This window comes from Vigna radiata, chromosome 10 (genome assembly GCF_000741045.1).
Source record: "Vigna radiata var. radiata cultivar VC1973A chromosome 10, Vradiata_ver6, whole genome shotgun sequence".
NCBI lineage: Eukaryota > Viridiplantae > Streptophyta > Magnoliopsida > Fabales > Fabaceae > Vigna > Vigna radiata.
In genome coordinates this window covers 7,449,515-7,465,904 of record NC_028360.1, presented here as the reverse complement: position 1 = coordinate 7,465,904, position 16,390 = coordinate 7,449,515, and the positions used below count along the sequence as shown (strand labels likewise).

The 16,390-nt window shown below is 37.2% G+C and overlaps 2 protein-coding genes across 2 annotated transcripts; both read left to right on the top strand.

The window, feature by feature from the left end:
* The first annotated feature begins 366 nt into the window (after positions 1-366).
* On the top strand, positions 367-4,524 carry LOC106776277 (30S ribosomal protein S10). Its single transcript, XM_014663677.2, has 3 exons — positions 367-692; positions 1,320-1,379; positions 3,938-4,524. The coding sequence occupies exons 1-3, from the start codon at positions 447-449 to the stop codon at positions 4,247-4,249; spliced, it is 618 nt and encodes a 205-aa protein (XP_014519163.1). The 5' UTR covers positions 367-446; the 3' UTR covers positions 4,250-4,524.
* A 6,757-nt stretch (positions 4,525-11,281) lies between these two features.
* LOC106774747 lies at positions 11,282-16,390 on the top strand. Its single transcript, XM_014661785.1, has 2 exons — positions 11,282-15,673; positions 15,722-16,390. Exons 1-2 carry the CDS (start codon positions 11,282-11,284, stop codon positions 16,388-16,390), a joined length of 5,061 nt encoding a protein of 1,686 aa, XP_014517271.1.

Here is a 16,390-nt window from a genome sequence, read left to right as displayed (position 1 = left end):
GTTTAATGCTAGTAAGTAGATTTTGTACACTAGTTTGTTTTTTTAACTTCTACTCAACATTTAGCATCTATAAAATTCTTTAGTCAAACTCTCATTTTAAAATAAGCATTCCAAAATAGAAGTTAAATAAATAAATAGAACTGGTTTGACGAAAATCATGTATTCATATATGTTCCAAATGATTAATAGTGTTTTTCCTTCATCAATTAAATATTTCTTTCACATTTAAAATTGGAAATGAAAAACAAAAATGGGCCATATTCGTAAAAGGTTGTAATGAAAGCCCATTATTTAATGGGCTTTCGGGCTGTGATCCAGAATAAAAAAAATCAGAAAAGAAAATAAATTGTGGATAATTCTATGGGATGTGTCCGAATACAACCTTCAACAGAGCTTGACACGAGTTCGTTCATTCAGAGTGAGATAGAATTGTTGGAAGAGCTTCAATGGCGGTTTCTTCTCTCTCTGTTACTCCTCTTTCTCTCTCCAATTCTTCTCCCTCTCTATCTTCCAAGCTAAAGTCGCCATCTTTGTGCCTTTTCTCGGGTAACTCCTTGAGGGTCACATGCCCAAAACCTCTGCAGTCATCAACTGTGGTTCATGTTGCTCCGGAAGTGTTGGATTCTTCCCCTGATCCCTTGGACCCACCTCCAGAAACCCTTGATGATGACTCTGAACCCACCACTTATCAGGTTTGTGGGTGTGTGGTTTGGTATTTCTTCATTGGGTGATGTATTACCAGGAATTTTTCAATTGCTTGATTAATTGTGCTTCTAGAATGTACTGATTCAGCATTTGTTATTTATCTGTAAAGAAATGTTCATTGTGTTTGTTGATAATTTAAGATTTGGCGAGATAAGATGAAATGAATAATGAAATTTACGACAATGTTATTGTTTTTGTCTTTTGCAATGTCATAACTTGTTTTGTTTGGAGATTTAGGAAGTATAATGGCACTGCGTTTAATGTTATTATGGTTTAGCTTGTGTAGTAGTTTTCCTTACACATGTTGAGTAGTGCGGAAGGAAAACGAGGAGGAAAGTTTGTTTAAATCTAAGAGAAAATGGGTGGGGAAAAAATTTAAATATTTGTTTGTTCAAGTTGATTATTGCTCTCCCCTAGATTTCCACTTTCCCTTTAACTGAACAAAGGAAACTACATTGTTATCTGTTTCATTTCTGCTGTAATGTCTTTTCTCCCATTCAAACAACATATCATTAATGTTTTGAGCTCATTAGTGAAGTGGGGGGTGGGAGTTTAGATGTTAGGTGGCATGGTGCAGTTGGTATCCTTGTTAATGCAATATTTTGGTATTTTAGGTTGGTGACTTGGGGACTCCGAGCACTTCGGCAATTAGCATTGGCGCTGATGCAGATGCAGTATGTTGATCAATTCCTCATTTCCAGTTGCTATTTAATATTTGTTTCATTTCGGGGGTTTTCTATATCTTGTACATGTAGGGTTCAAATTTCAAGTGAATTATATCCGGTAATAATAGTTGAAGAATCATAATAAGAAATTATAGGACATTTTAATTTGTGAATAGTGTTTGGTAAATCAGGTAAGAGGTTAAATGAGTTGTATTTGATGGTAGCCAATAAGTCAGGAGTGAATATATGACTCCTCATAGTCATATGGCATAGTTCCCTGACGATGTGACATGACTCTCAATATTATTGTTGACCAGTTATGCTTGTACTAGACAATTTTTAAGTTATAATTTTGGCTGAAATATGTTTCATGAATATATTTGAAAGGTTATTAAAATCACATGATTACACTTTCCGTAATTTGAATTGCATAATTTGATTCAGTTCAGCAACCTAGCAATTTATATCATGTGATGAATCACTTATTGCTTTGAATCGTGTGATAATACACAAATTGGTGGGGTTCTGTATCACCAGGATGAATCATGTCTTAGCATCTTTTGATATTTTTAACTTTGTTGCTTTTTATTTTTTACCAATTCTCATCAGAGAAACTGAAACCAATAAAGGTATAAATTATTACATAAAAGTGAAACAAAGGAGTTTTTCTTAATGTACTCTTTTTTATTATTACATTCTTCTTCTGATATAGTGGCTTCATAAGGTCATTCACTTGCTCTAAACTCCTCTTTGGCTTTCAAGTTCTGTTTTCATCACCTAGAAACAGAGACTTCATACAGCCACTCTCATACTCCGTTCAATTTATTTAGCCATATCATTGCCTCTTCTTTTTTCTTTCAAAACATAGTCTTCATGCAATCACTTACTTTGCCCTAAGGCTAAAAGAAGGGACAGAATGATGTTTCCTGAGAGCATATTATGCTTTTTAAATAAATTACACAGTTTTTAGCTTTTTACCCGTCGGTGAATCACGTGTACATTCTAAATTGAGAAAAGAGTTACTATTTACGTTTCAAAAACCAAGTATTCTCTGTATAGTTCATGGTTTGACAGCTATGACGATGAATATATGAAGCCATTTCGTATTCCATTATGCTTGATGGCCTATTAGTGCTGTATCCCTCACCCCTAATTTATCAAAAGTGGGCCTTGCTCTGCATGATATAGAGGTCCCAACAATTTTTGCTCGAAAAAATGGCAATCAAGTTCATAGAGGGCCTGGTAAACTATTAGGAAGTTCTATTTGCCTATCTCAGTGGGTTGCAACTAGTATATATGTTAGACAACTTCCTTTAATGTCTGCTGGTTTTAAGATGTAATCTTACAGTAGTCCTTAGACTACAGTCCTAGGAAGTTGTCCAACTGGTGCAAATGTTTCTTTATTGAAGAATGTGGTTAAACGTGGTCTCTGATATCTTGTTTGTCAAATACTGGATTTTCTCTACAAATTTGTTTTACGTTGTTTTGTTGGACAGTTGGTTGTTGAGTGTAGAGAAAGGTAAAGGCAACATTAGAACCTGTTAGGCACTCCTATATGGATATGGAAAAAGAGGGTTTTACAATGGGTATTAAAAATTTGTATTGGTAGCAGCTAATGTATAAAGAATTGTGTTAGAGGCTCTGTGGAATATATATACAGAAAGAAGTAAATGAGTGAGGTTGGCAATCATTTGGGGTAATCTTGGGATGGCTGTTGCCAATGTTGAGAAATTTCCTCTCTGATTGGTTGTTTCATTCTTAATTCCTATACTTTGTACCTGTTGTTCTAATATGAGCGCTGTTCCCTGAGTAAATTCTCTATTTGTGTCCACAGTAGATTCAGTTACCATCAAAATCACTCTTATCAACTATCTGTTTTGAACTGTTTTAGTTGTCAAAATTAGGTATTATGATTTCTGATTTCATGATATTGTAATCATGAATTTTTATAATAAAAAAAAATTAAGCTCTCACTCAGCATACTGCATTTTAACATCATGAAACATACTTTGTGATTCTTTACTGTGATCACTTTGATAATATTTATAGTTGAGCATTATGGAAATAGATGGTCGCTGCATTGGAAACTAATATTCTCTAATCACTGTTCTTAAGATGTGTTAAGAAATCCATAGTTTATAAATAGTTTAATTCTTACTACACTTTTCATGTAGTAAAAACCTAAACTTTTTTACTTTTCGAGACAAGTAATGTAGCATAGGCTGCTAATAACAGTTAGATTATTAATATTTGCTATGATATTTTCTTGTTCTTCATTGATGAGAGGGGTTTTATATGGCAATTCTATTATTTTGGGCTTTCAAATAACGTTGAACTAAGGATGCTGTTAGCTTATTTTTCATAAGCTCCTTTGTGAAGTTATCTGTAACTTCAGTTGAAAGGTGCAAAAGCAACTCAATGGTATGAGATTTTGAGTATTAAACCATTGATTTGTTTTTCTTTACTCTAACCAGAAATTAGAATAAACATTTCATCAGATGCCTTTCTTTTTTTATGTACTCATAAAATTAAATCCTCTTATAATATTGTTTTGTTACTATTCTTAGATGGCACCAAAGCAGAAGATTAGAATCAAGCTTAGGTCTTACTGGGTGCCCTTGATAGAGGATTCCTGCAAGCAGATATTAGATGCAGCAAGGACTACCAATGCAAAAACGATGGGACCTGTGCCATTGCCAACCAAGAGGCGAGTCTACTGTGTTCTTAAATCCCCTCACGTACACAAGGATGCTCGGTTTCATTTCGAGATCAGAACTCACCAGCGTCTCATTGATATTCTGTATCCTACTGCTCAAACAATAGATTCACTTATGCAACTAGATCTTCCTGCTGGTGTCGATGTTGAGGTCAAGCTCTAGAGAGATTTTCTTCTTAGGTTGCTAACTATCTTGAATTTGAGGGAAGTTCAACTTGTTATCAATAGCCAAATACATTAGTAGATATCATGTATTTCGCTGCCTGAACTTTACTTGTGTGGACGATGCAAAATATTCTTTTGTTTGCTTCACCTTTTGTCTTCAACAAGGTTTTCATTTAGTCTATCTCTGAGCTCCTGTTATTGCACAGATATGTGTATATCATATTCAATGTTATGTAATTCTGATATGTCACAATATTTTATTTTTCCTGTTAAGTTATGCTTAAGAATTTCTTTTGATTGATTTCAAAATTGAATAAGATGCCGTTCTTGTAGTTTTAATTAAGGGTGTGTTTGATGAGAGACCCTTTTCTTGTTAACTATTTTAACAAATAATTAAGCAAATATTTTTCTGTTTTCATTTTATTTCATGTTTACTAATAGTTCACAATAAATTGTAAAAAATAACAAAAGGGTGTTAGTGTTTACTTTTCAAACGTTTGAAAATGGAAACAGAACTTCTATTTGTTGGGTTTATTTCACTTCCGTCTGTTCCACTAGACTTTACATATCGCCAAATATGTTTAAAATTAGTGAAGATTATTCTATCACATTAAATTGAAGAAATAAGAATTTACACTGAAAATAATATCGGTTATGAAGGTGCAGCTCTATCAGACATTATTTTTAGTTTATATCCATTGCAGTGTCAGAAGTGTTTTAACCTTTTATGCTGATCGAGAATATGCACTGAAAATATGTCAATTCTGAACATATTTCATCTCAGTAGCATCTGTTTCTTTTGTTCATTGTGGAGGGAACTCGCAGATTGTTGTTATGGAAGTCTTCAAATGAAGAAGTTGGCATATATATGGCTCAACCATCTTTATATGTTCAAGATGAATCCTTAGTTAATTTATGTGGAATTGGCCCTCGTCCACTTGAAAATCTAGTTGCTAAGAAAGTGCTTTTGGATATTTGTTTACAATACAATATGAAAGGTGCTTTTGTGGATATTTATTATTTTATTTATTTAATTTGCTTTATCCTTTAGTTTCTTACCTTTTTTTAATACATGCTCAATTATTCTTTCGTTGTTTGTGGAAGTGTGGAACTAATAATGTCAACAGTAACAATCATATCCCCTCTAGCATCTCTTACTTCTGTCCTTCTGCTGAGTAGAACATGGACGTTGATTTAAAAAACAATACTTCAAGCTTTCGATTATAAAGGTATTCTTTCTTTTTTCTGGATATTCGTCGTCCTTAAGTGTAGAAGAGTGTACATGTAAAAGACACAGTCAAGTGAGTTAGTTAACAACAAATGTGATTATTAACGTCATTAACATTTTTAATAAAATGTGTTATTTATATTATTTTTCATGAATCCTTACCTTCATTGGTGTAGGCCATGTGAACCAATTATCTGTTAATATCGACCTACTATATCGACTTACTATATCTGATTGTGGATAATATAATTAATACAATATCATCCTAATATAACACATAAGAATTAGATATCATCCTAATCTAACACATAAGAATTAGATATCATCCTAATCTAACACATAAGAATTAGATATATGTCACCTTAATAGACTGACATATATTCGGTTATGGAACAATTCTAGTCGAGTTTGAAAATAATTTGGTCATATAGAATATAAGATTATTTGTCAAAAATACTTGGGATTGACCTAGTCAAACATCTCATTCATAATTTTGTTTTTATGCATTTTACCAACATTTACAACAATTTTGTATTTCCTTTTGTATTTTTATTATATCTTGTCTTACTACTTCTCTTACAATATTCTCTTACAATAGGAAAAATTCATGAAATGACCATGTTATTGTATAAAAAGACAACTAATTTAGCTCGAATTAGTCAGAGATTTGATTTAGTTTGTCTTTGACTTGATTTAACTTAGTTTGATCATTGTCATTTATAAAATTTTGAATCAACTTAGATTGATTTTGATAAAAAAATGACTTAAGTCTAGTTTAATCTAGCTTAACTTGATATGATCCAATTTAAGACTAAATTTATATTGAAATAAGTTTTTTTTTACCTAACTTACTTGTGTCTAGTTTAACTTTAGTGTAGTTCAATTGGATTTGTTTTTGTCAATCCAATTTAATCTTAAAAAACTAAAATTTAACATCTTATTTATAAGTTTGGTCCCATCTAAATCGAAATGATCTTGACATATTTTAATTTTGAATTTTCAAAATCTAAAAAAAGTATTATTGAATTTAAATATAATTAATTGAAGTGAACTCAATATTCAAACCTATAAATTTGGATTTGTGGTAAACGTATTTAAATAAACTTAATATAATATAAATTTAAATAATTATGTATTGAATTTAAGAATTTAGATTTTTTTATCACCCTTAAAAAATGTAATTAGAAGGAAAGAATTAAAAAAAAAAAAAAGACTTTTTTCTACGCCATTTACTATTAGAAAAAGGTCCTGTAGGACCATTGCCTACTGTGAATGGTGAATCTAGTGTGATCTAGTAGTTATTCTAAGATAAATATTTATAGTAACAAAAGAATAAGAACTCATAATCTAATTGAACACTCTTCGAATCAGTTGAATTTAGTAATCGTTCTAATCGGAATTGAGCAGATAAGTTCATTCTTCGTAAAACTGGAATTTAGTTTCTCAAAAAAGTTTTGAGGAACAATGATGAAGTATGAATCATTTGATTGGTGAATACATTATTACACGTTAGAACCAAAAACACCATATTAGGTATTCTTATAGGGAATTTAAGTTGATCAAGTTGATGAAGTGATATTCAAATCACGGCATATTTGACATATTTAGCAAAACATTTTAAGGGTAGCCAGAGATTTATTCCAGAATAGGGACTGAACCAAATCCTTAAAGTTCGATTGTGTGGCTACCAAATTGCTATATATGTTCTCTTGAGTGTGCAACTTGCTAGATTAGCATCTTCAATAATTCAGACAGACTTTTATGGCTAGATATGAGATATGCTGATAAAGAACTCTCAATTTGTCTTATTTATTTCTACTAGGCCTGTCTCACAAAAGCCCTCTGTCCTTGTGCCTAACCTTACCAATCAAATGGCTAAATTGAATTTGTCCCTTAAAAAAAGGTGGATTTATGTCTACAACCTATTATTGCATATGTACAATAATTTTATCACAATTGTCTTTAACTTTTATTTGGTTAAAAAAATAATTTTAAGTTTAATTTAATGTAATAAAATTTATAAAGTGAAATTTATATTTTTATATATATATATATATATATATATATATATATATATATATATATATTATAAACTCGTCTTATTTTTAGTTTATATAAAAATTTTAGCATATTTTCTTTATCACAAGACATATATAGAATTTCCTTAGTTGATACGAAATCTCTAACACATCCTTTTTATATGTGTTTACATACGTGTGTGTCTATATATATATATATATATATATATATATATATATATATATATAGGTTTGCTAACTTGCGTATGTCTGTTTTTCAGTTGGTATATTTTAGCAATGTGTATCGGGTTTCAGTAGACAAAAATATCCTTATATCATGAATTCTAAGTTTGAAGGTTAAGGGTATTTTAATAATTTTCATTTTCAAAATTAAAAAAATAAAAAAAGAAATCCCCAAACCTTTATCCACCTCTCTCATTCCTCTCAACCCTTTCTCTTTCATCTCATTCACTCCAAGTTTTTCTCTATCATCCCTACTCTAACTTCAATTACAAAAACACTTGCCTTATTTTAATAATTTTCATTCTCAAAATTAAAAAAGAAACCTCAAACCCTTACTCACCTCCTTCATTCCTCTCAACCCTTTCTCTTTCATCTCTCTCACTCAAACATTTTCTCTGTCATCTCTACACTAGCTCTAACTAAAAAAACACTCATTATTAAATAAAATGGTTAGAGAAAAAAAATACTTACATAAATAAAAAAAAATAAAGCACCTAATTTTTTCTTTATATAATTTTAAATAAAATTTTAAGATTTAGAATTTTTATTGTTTGATTTTATCGTTGAGAAATTTATTGTATTTTGATTTTTTTTTCTTTAGTAAAGGAAAACAAGTTAATGAATTTCTACCAAAAAAATTAAATGGCAATGTTACATAGTAGTCTCAGAATGTAAATGAAGGATACTCATAAGTCTTGGTGCAAGGTGTGCCCGTTGGCTGTAATATATATAGTGAAGATAATGAAATTAAAGAGATTTTGAATAAACTTTTTTTGGAGGGTGAATATGTCAATGACTCAACTCTTTACAAAAGTAAATCGTTTAATAATGAGTGTTTTTTTAGTTGGGGCTAGTGTAGAGATGACAGAGAAAATGTTTGAGTGAGAAAGATGAATGAGAAAGGGTTGAGAGGAATGAAGGAGGTGAGTAAGGGTTTGTGGTTTCTTTTTTTAGTTTTGAGAATGAAAATTATTAAAATAAGACAAGTGTTTCTGATTTTTTTACAGTTGGAGCTAGGGTAGGGATGACAGAGAAAAGGTTGAAGTGAAAGAGATGAAAGAGAAAGAATTGAGAGGAATGAGAGAAGTGGGTAAGAGTTTGGAGGTTTCTTTTTTTTTATTTTTGAGAATGAAAATTATTAAAATACCCTTAATCTTAAAACTTACCATTCATGATATATAAGTGTATTTTTGTCTACTGAAACCCGGTACACATTACTAAAATATAACTACTATAAGAAACAAACGTACACAAGTTAGTAAACCCAATATATATATATATATATATATATATATATATATATATATATATATATATATATATATATATATGAGACTAGATATTAATTAATAATCTAATACTAGACAGAAAAATAAATCTAATAAGGTTTAATGTCTCTTTAAGTCTATATTTTCGACCATAATGTCAAGTAGACCCCCTTCAATTGAGTCTTTATTTTTATAAAATTGAATCAAATAAATTGAGAAGACACCGTTAAAGGAGATGTTACGAAAACATTCTGAAAGTGTCTTTTTATGAATGACATTAAAATCGTGTCTCAATTATATTTATTTTATTTTTAAATTAAAAAATGAAGTGTAAAAAGAGAAAATAAAATTTAAATAATGACAAAGTAGTCATTTCATTTCATAGAACACGTGGAAAGGTCAAAAACACTACAAGAACCAAACATTGCTCCTGGAATGCCATTCTTCGTATTCTCCCGTAACCAAATCATGCTTCCATAACAGCCACCGTAGATAGAATTACAACTTGCAGGAACCCAATCACGATCACGAGTTTAATCAAAAACCAGAAAAAAAAATTGTATGTAAATTGATGCAAAATTGACAAAAAAGAGTTGAATTTGCGAAAATTCCCAAATCAATCGCCACTGTGAAGCATCTTCACCTGACCACCTCGTTTATGTCGTCGTAGAGACCATCCAAACACACCAACGCCTCTCCGCGAGCTACTTGCTAGGCCGCCACCAATCTTGATTCAATCTCTACTGTCTTCGCAACCTGAAAAGCAAAAAAACCAGAAACAGCAGAGGAACCCTAAAACGCAGAAAAAACCCAAAGCAGCAAACTTTGGTCACGCAAGCACGACCGAGACTCAAGAGGCGAAACTCAGGAGCGTGATTCCCTTCGTTTTCCAACATCATCGCGAGAGATAATTAGAATCGTGAAGCACCTGCAAAAATCAAAACGCAACCACAAGAGAAATTTTTCTCTCGTCCACAGAAATCTCCATGGCAATTGGCAACCACACACTTCACGGCGCAGGTAGAGGCAGAAGCAAGCCTTCCAAATCCCTTTGCAATTCTGAAACCCTGGGTGAGAAGTTTCCATGTGGCAAGTCGTCATTTGATACTTAATTTAATTTGATTTTCTAACTTTGCCCCTTATTTATGTTATATTTCCATCTTGTAAACCTTATTTTTTTTAATTAAAACATAAAATAAATACAATTGAAATGCCACATCATTTAAAAAAAAATGTCAGCATGCTACATAACACCTTTCTCAATTTGATCAAAGTTTATATTTAATTCAATTTTACAAAAATAAGAAACTAATTAAGACGTTTTGATTCAATTTTAAAAATAAGGATCTAATTCAGAGGTCGAGAAAGAAGAAGATCTATTTGACATTCTAGACGAAAATAAAGACGTAACAGACATCAAACCATTTAATAAATATCAAATCATGATTTTGATATTATATTAAGAAATAGATTTTAAGTCTAATTCAACTTCACAAATGTAACTTATACATTTCATAAATTCATATTATTTAGTCGAGGTAAGATTTTTAGTAATATAAAATTATTAAACATCTTAAAACAATATTGTACGGTAGTATACTTCCAATGGCCTGAGGAACCGAACGGCATTATCGGGCCAACAGCCCACCATAGCACCACAATCTTACTGGGCTCAAAGCCTAATACTAGCGTAAATGGCCATCCATAAAAATATATCATTCAGATATATTTACCATATATATCTCAACAGAAACAAAGATATGCTAAGTAAGATCGTTTATATTTATTGCTATTCTGTTTATATTTTTTTTAACATATATCAACCCGAAGCCTATAAGTAAGGGCTGAAGGATTCCAAACGGGTACGTTCTCTCAATACATTACACTCACAGTTCACACAGCATATCATTCATCCTTTCAATTCTCTCCCACAGAGAATTCTANTTCTCTCAATACATTACACTCACAGTTCACACAGCATATCATTCATCCTTTCAATTCTCTCCCACAGAGAATTCTATTTACACGCCTAACTTGAGTGTCAGAGTGCCTTTTCAGGTACCTTCCCCCCCCCCCCCAGTTAAGGCTAGAAGATCACCGGACGGCTAAGGACAACGCAAGGACGTACGGTCGAAAACGAGAAGAAGCGGGCAGAAAGACAGGAGACGACGTCATCAAGGTTAGTCCTTCGGTCCCAGTAAATTTATACCGAAACATTTTGGCGCCCACCGTGGGGCCGAAGGTGAAGATTCCCTATGGTGACCACCAGAAGCATGGACGGTAACAACACTGACCCTATGGAGCAATTGAGGCAACTTCAGAATCAGTTGGAGCAGCAGAACCAGCTCATTCTTCAACAACAGGAGGCTTATCTAAAGATAACCGAAGAGCTTAAGCAACTCAAAGAGAAACAGCGAGATGCAACGGACGACAATAGCCGGAATGACGATGATAACCACACGGCACAGAACGGAGGACCTCCTCGCTCGCCAGACCTGCTACCTTTCACGGAGGCTGTCATGCAAGCTCCCATGCCCGACCGGCCTCCCCCACAGATAGAAAAGTTTGACGGAACAACCGACCCGGAACACCACCTCCGAAGTTTCCTTGATTCTATGGCCTTTTACTCTAGTGACAATCTGGTCAAATGCCGAGCGTTTTCCCTATCCCTGAAGGGCGAGGCTCTTGAATGGTATTATGTTCTCCCTCCTAACTCTATTGACAACTTCCGCACATTCGCCTCTCTATTCAAAAAGCAGTACGCAACCAATCGAAAAGAAGCGACCACCGCAGCCGAACTCGTCAATCTCAGACAGGAGAAAGACGAGCCACTAAGAAAGTTCATGCATAGATACACTGAGGTAGCGAGAAGAGTAAAAGGGGTAAGCCATGAGTTCATTATCACCAATTTACCCAACTGCCTGAAACCAGGTTACGTCTCAGAATCCCTGTATGCCAAGTTACCTAAGACCATGGAAGAGTTGCAAGAAAAAATGAACAAGTTCATTAAAATGGAGGACCAACGGCATTTTCGCCGAAAAACGGACGCCGCCACAGCAGAGACCAAGCAGGAAAGGGGACGATCACGGGACAAAAACCGTAATCATAAGCCATCGCGAAAAAACACTCCAACCCCTTACAATCTTCAATACGACCGGTACGCTCCTCTTACGGTCTCAAGGGAGAAGGTGTTTGAAAAAGCCCTGCAGGCCAACCTAATTACCGCTACCAGACGGGGGACACCGGATGCTGCAGACGGAGCCAAAGTTTGCAGGTATCATGGCAACCAGGGGCACACCACAGAAGAATGCCGGGTCCTCAAGGATAGAATTGAAAAGCTGATTCGCGAAGGGCATTTGCAGGAATTTGTCCGAACCGGCGCACGTCGACGAGACCGGTCGCCTAGGAGGACAAGAAGAAGTCCCGAGCATAAAGGGAGAAATACCGAACGCTCCAGAGATCAATATCGTGAGCGCTCACGCAGTAGACCTCAGAAGCGTGACCCCACTCCACGGGGACGGATCGATACCATCTCAGGCGGTTTTGGGGGAGGAGGGGCCTCATCCTCAGCTCGCAAAAGACACGTGAGAAGTTTACGAAGTGTTCACAACGTCACCCGCAACCCCTTATCGATGCCGGACATCATCTTCACGGACAAAGATTTTCATGCTCCGGATCCCGATCAAGACGATCCAATGGTCATAACCGCTCGAATAGCACAGTATGATGTAAGTAAGGTCCTTGTGGATCAGGGAAGTTCCGTCAACATCTTATATTGGACTACCTTTCAAAAGATGGGACTATCAGAAGATATAATAGCACCCTTCGGAGAGCAAATTGTTGGATTTGCAGGAGAACGGGTGGATACGCGAGGATACATTGATCTCAGAACCCGACTGGGAACTGGTGACAGGGCCAAAGAACTCCGCACGCGGTTTCTGTTGGTAGAAGCCCACACCTCATATAACGCCTTCTTAGGGCGGCCGTGCCTCAATGCCTTCGGCGCCATAGTTTCTACTCCCCACCTCGCGATGAAATTCCCTTCGGAGGACGGAAAGATATGTACCATTCGGGCAGATCAGAAAACCGCTCGACAATGTTACGCAGCTTCTTTGAAGGCTAAGCCGTATTTTAGAGAAAAACGGCCGGAAGCAATACTGGTCGATTTGGATCCTAGAACCAACACCGATGATCGCATCCAACCCCAGGGGGAAACCAAACAGTTCATCCTCGACAGAAACGCCGACCAAACCACCTCCATCGGCGCTGGTCTGACGTCGGAACAAGAAAAAGACCTGACCACACTGCTGAAGTCGAACAACAAACTTTTTGCGTGGACCGCCTCTGACATGCCAGGAATTCACCCCAGTGTGATCACTCACAAGCTGTCAATATTCCGTGAAGCCCGTCCGGTAGCTCAGAAAAAGCGACGACTTGGTAATGACAAAAGAGAAGCCGTGCAGAACGACGTGAACAAACTAGTGAAGGCCGGGTTCGTCCGGGAAATCCGATACAGCACTTGGCTCGCAAACGTTGTCATGGTAAAGAAAGCGAATGGTCAGTGGCGAATGTGTGTTGACTTTACCGATCTAAATAAAGCCTGTCCGAAGGATAACTACCCCCTTCCCAGCATCGACCGGTTAGTAGACGGTGCTTCGGGGCACGCGGTCCTGAGCTTCCTTGATGCCTATTCCGGATACAACCAAATCCCCATGCACGTCCCGGACCAGGAGAAAACAGCTTTCATAACGGAGCATGCCAACTACTGCTATGAGGTGATGCCGTTCGGTCTAAAAAACGCCGGCACAACTTACCAACGGCTAATGGACAAAGTTTTTCGGGATCAAATCGGGCGGTGTATGGAAGTTTATGTCGACGATATGGTGGTAAAAAGCGCTTCGCATCAACAACATTTGAAAGACCTGGCTGAAGTCTTTCAACAGCTCGAGCGGTATGACCTGCGATTGAATCCTTTGAAGTGCACCTTTGGGGTGCAGGCAGGTAAGTTCCTAGGTTTTTTGTTGACCGACCGAGGAATAGAGGCCAACCCGNATAAATGCCGGGCGATTTTGGAGATGCGGAGCCCAACNAAACTCANNNAGGTCCAATGTTTAGTCNGCCGCCTTACCNCCTTATCACNGTTTATACCGAAGCTCTCAGACCNCATCAAGCCCATAATAAANAACATGAAGCAGAATGTGCCCCGGCACTGGGACNATCAGTGCNAAGTTGCCTTCTCCACNATAAANNNCATACTAACNTCTCCACCGGTGATGGCGCGACCAANAGANGGCTTTGATTTGCAACTGTACCTGGCGGTCTCNAATCATTCGGTAAGCGCCGCCCTCATTCAAGNATCTCCAATTCTTAAANTAATTTATTTTGTTAGCAGAACTCTACAGGGAGCAGAAGAGCGATATTCCCAAGTGGANAAGGTAGCCCTNGCTTTGATTACTGCAGCNAGAAGACTCCNACCGTACTTCCAGAGTCATCAAATCGTTNTCCGGACGAACCACCNGATCGCCAAAATTCTCCGAAAACCGGATCTCGCGGGCCGAATGGTTGCTTGGTCCATTGAATTATCAGAATTCGGCCTCCGTTTCGAACCACAAGGCTCCATCAAAGGTCAGCATCTGGCCGACTTCGCGGCAGAACTTTCGCCAGCAATCATACCGCCCACATGGACTTTAAGCGTGGACGGATCCTCAGACAGGAAAGGAGGCGGTGCTGGAGTCGTACTCGAGGGACCGGACGATCTACTTGTCGAACAGGCCATATCCTTCAACTTTCAACTCAGTAATAACCAAGCTGAGTACGAGGCCCTAATCAGCGGGCTACTTCTGGCGGTGGAATTGGAGATCGAGCGCTTGGAATGCCGAATGGACTCACAGCTAGTCGTCGGGCACATTAATGGCACTTTTCAAGTCAAAGATAATCATCTATTACGATATTATCATAAGGTTAATGATCTGATCAAATCATTTTTCAGTTTCAACATCGCACATGTACCTCGAGCACAGAATTCCCGGGCGGATCTGTTGTCTAAACTGACACACAGTCGGAATAAATCTCAATTAACCTCGGTGATCCGAACCACGCTGGATAAACCCTTGTTAGAGACGTGCTCCATTGATCTCACCTCCTCAAAGACTGACTGGCGACACGAAATCGTACAACTTATGACTCAACAGGAACAGGGCGGGTTCGTGAATGTCTCCGACTCTAAACGAATCGCCCGTTATACGTTCATCGGCGACGACCTTTACCGACGCGGGTATACCACCCCACTATTGAAGTGCCTATCTGCAGATGAAGGAAAACATGTCATTCAAGAGCTGCATCACGGAATCTGTGGAACACACTCGGACAAAAGACTACTTCGAGCAAAAATCCTACGAGCAAGCTTCTATTGGCCTACCATTGAAAAAGACTGCGCAGATTTCGTACGAAGGTGCATCTCTTGTCAATCGCATGGACATGACACCCGAATCCCTCCATCCGAACTCATGGGAATCATCTCCCCATGGCCCTTCGCTCAGTGGGGGATGGACATAGCCGACCCCCTACCGATCGGGAGCGGACAACGCAAGTATCTCCTTGTGGCAGTAGACTATTTCACCAAGTGGATCGAAGCGGAGGCCCTCGCAACAATTACCGCCCGGAAAGTATAGAGTTTTACTTGGCACTTAATATGCAGATTCGGCATTCCACAGAAACTCATTACAGATAACGGTCGGCAATTCATAGACCGGAAGCTAGAAGATTTCCTCCGCGGACTTGGTATTAAACATGTTACTAGCTCAGTAGAACATCCCCAGACTAATGGTCAAGCAGAGGCGGCCAATAAAGTAATAATTGCTGAACTGAAGAGACGTCTGGGACAAGCCAAGGGTTTATGGGTTGAAGAGCTACCTGAAGTATTGTGGGCCTACCGTTGCACACCGCACGGCGCTACCGGTGAAACTCCTTTCAACCTCACATATGGAACGGACGCTATGCTACCAGTCGAAATTGGAGAGCCCTCCTTGCGGCGGAATATACAAGATATGACCATGAATGATCAACAATTGAGGATAAACTTAGATGCATTGCCCGAACGACGCGAAGCAGCCTTAGTCAAGAATGCAGCTCAGAAAAGACTTATCACTCGGCGCTACAACTCCAAAGTTAAACCACGCAACTTTGCTGAGGGAGACCTAATTTGGCGTAAACGAGGAGACGCCCGGAAAGACAAAACGCACGGAAAGCTCGCCGACAAATGGGAGGGACCCTTTCGCATCAAGGACGACCTGAAAAATGGGGCGTATCGCTTGGAAAAGCTTGACGGAACAACCGTTCCCAACACATGGAACGCAACTCATCTTAAGTTCTACTATAGTTGA